Here is a 2,592-nt window from a genome sequence, read left to right as displayed (position 1 = left end):
TCGCCTCACCTCTCCACACCTCACCTCACCTCACCTCACCACCTCACCTCACCTCACCTCGCCTCGCCTCGCCTCACCTTCCACGCCTCGCCTCGCCTCGCCTCGCCTCGCCTCGCCTCGCCTCACCTCACCACGCCTCGCCTCGCCTCGCCTCGCCTCACCTCACCACGCCACGCCTCACCTCGCGCGTCTGTCGCTCGCGACGTCCTTCATGATGGCGCGGAACTCGTCGTCGACGCCGCGGAAACGCGCAGCCTCCTTCGGGAAGCCGCCGCGCCCGAAGATCGGCTCCAGGTAGACCCACTTACGCTGGATCTCGTTAAGATGCTGCAGGTACTCGCCGAGATCTCCCAGCTTCTTCTCCCAGCTCTCATCCTTGAAGTAGGGAGAGTCCTTGAGGGACTGCAGCAGGCACTGGTTGTCTCCCACCTATACATACGAGCAGGGGACTTATTAATTGTTAATTATTAATTATTAATATATTAATTATATGTAAACTGTAGATTGTACGTTGTACGTATAATTGTGTGTTATACACGTACACACGCGCGCACACGCACGCACATGCATGCACGCACACGACCACATGCACATGTACACATGCCACACACACACACATACACACATACACACGTACACATGCCCACATGCACACACACACACACACACACACACACGCCCACACACACGTACACATGCACGCACGCAAGCACGCACGCACGCACGCACGTGCACTACAAGCACACGCAATTGGCACCTAACATAGATAAGAAATGAGATGTTACATTCGCAGTTTTAGCGGTGGTCTGCATGCTCGTTATATTAGAGAGTGTTAGACGTTATGTACGTTACATTACAAGCAGCAATTCTGCACGCGTGTATGACACAGCCAGCACTTGAGGTGACTACGTGCCTGTGACAGCATATCCTTCCAGTCCTTGATAAGCATGATGGTTGAGCTGCTGCTGTCCTGGTAGTCTGTCAGCTGGAACTGCACGCTGTTGTACCACGATGTCAGCTCTCTGACAGCCTCCCTGATCGTCACCTCAGACTGCGCACGCCTGGTCAGCTCCTGTATATACACACACACACACACATGTATNTCACCAACCATCATGAAAATGGAGCACATATATAACCAGGGCATGAAATTAAGCTTTTTTGCACCATCCCAGAGGGCTGGTTAAAGCAATGTTTTACCAGCCCTCACCATAATTTACCAGCCATCGCAACAATTTGGTTTGTAAAATCAATGTCATGTTTCACGCTTGAATTCTCGATTTCAAATTAGTAAAATGTTGATAAATTATGGCGTGACATTCTTCTGGTAAAACAGTAATGTAGGCTATTTGCTCTTTAATGTTATAAATAAAAATGTAGGTACTCGCTAACACGGCTGAAACCAACGGCTCGGAGGGCCGGTGTTTTGACAATGTTACCGGCCCTCCAAATAATTTGCCGGCACATGCCGGTGGACCGGTGCTAATTTCGCACCCTGTATAACACATTCCAATGTGGTGCAGACTACGTAAAACTTGGCATGGCATACACCAGCCATCATGAAAAAGGAGCACATATATATCACACATTACCATATGACTATATCCACGTCCTACGTAAGTGCACACCTACATACACAGACATTCTACGTAAGACTTGGCACGGCATACACCAGCCAGCAGGGAAGCAAAGTATGCGTCCCATCTTCCTCATCCCTCCCCCAGCACGTGGGGAGGCGGCGCGACACCGTGACCTTGACCGCTGCACTGACCTTGACCTTCTCGGCGTTCTCGATGATGCGGTCGGCGACAGCGAGCACGTCTCCGAAGGTGAGTTTAGCGAGGGTGGTGCCGCGCGGCATCTGCAGCAGCGCGAACAGCTCCAGCCAGTGATCGTCCTGCAGTGCGTCCCCACGCACGTACTTCAACATGGGCAGCGCCTCCTGCAGGGTAAAAAAATACACGGGAGCGATGAGCGATTCGCTCTTCAAAGCTCCGAATTCGCTCTCGTGAGGCTCGAAATAGCTCCCGTAAATTTTTTACACACGGACTTTTGAAAAAGGGGACTTTTTGACACCGTAAAGACTTTTGACACCGTAAAAAAAAAGTATTTTTCCCCTGGCCGCCTGTAATCATAGTCACCCCAGCGTTACGTCACGCCGCAGCGCGTCCCAGCGCACGCACTTCAACACGGGCAACGCCTCCTGCAATCATATTCACCCCCCGCAGCATAATGCTAACAGACACTGTAACACTAACAGACACCATAACATTAACAGACACTTAAACACTGACAGACACCGTAGCACCGACATGCACCACCCACTCACCCTGTACTTGAACACTGACAGACACCGTAACACCGACATGCTCCACCCACTCACTCTGTACTTGAACACTGACAGACACCGTAACACCGACATGCACCACCCACTCATGTCGGTGTTACGGTGTCTGTCAGTGTTCAAGTACAGCGCACCACCCACTCACCCTGTACTTCCGGTGTCTGTCAGTGTTTGTCGGTGTTACGCACCACCCACTCACCCTGTACTTCCGGTGTCTGTCAGTGTTTGTCGGTGTTACGCACCACCCA

The 2,592-nt window shown here is 51.7% G+C and overlaps 1 protein-coding gene across 1 annotated transcript in view; it reads right to left on the bottom strand.

Annotated features, from left to right (window-relative positions):
* The window catches only part of LOC106815510 (cytoplasmic dynein 2 heavy chain 1-like), a 52,164-nt gene that overhangs the window by 19,156 nt on the left and 30,416 nt on the right, over nt 1-2,592 (bottom strand). Inside the window, exons 23-25 of the mRNA XM_014819973.1 lie at nt 1,772-1,942; nt 914-1,072; nt 182-429 (exon numbers count right to left, since the gene is read on the bottom strand). Coding sequence (XP_014675459.1) covers nt 182-429; nt 914-1,072; nt 1,772-1,942 — 578 coding nt within the window. The remainder of the gene's footprint in view (nt 1-181; nt 430-913; nt 1,073-1,771; nt 1,943-2,592) is intronic.

The sequence above is a fragment of the Priapulus caudatus genome, unplaced genomic scaffold (assembly GCF_000485595.1).
Source record: "Priapulus caudatus unplaced genomic scaffold, Priapulus_caudatus-5.0.1 Scaffold1134, whole genome shotgun sequence".
NCBI lineage: Eukaryota > Metazoa > Priapulida > Priapulimorpha > Priapulimorphida > Priapulidae > Priapulus > Priapulus caudatus.
Note: the sequence above shows the minus strand (reverse complement) of the source record. Positions and strands in the feature narration are given on the sequence as shown.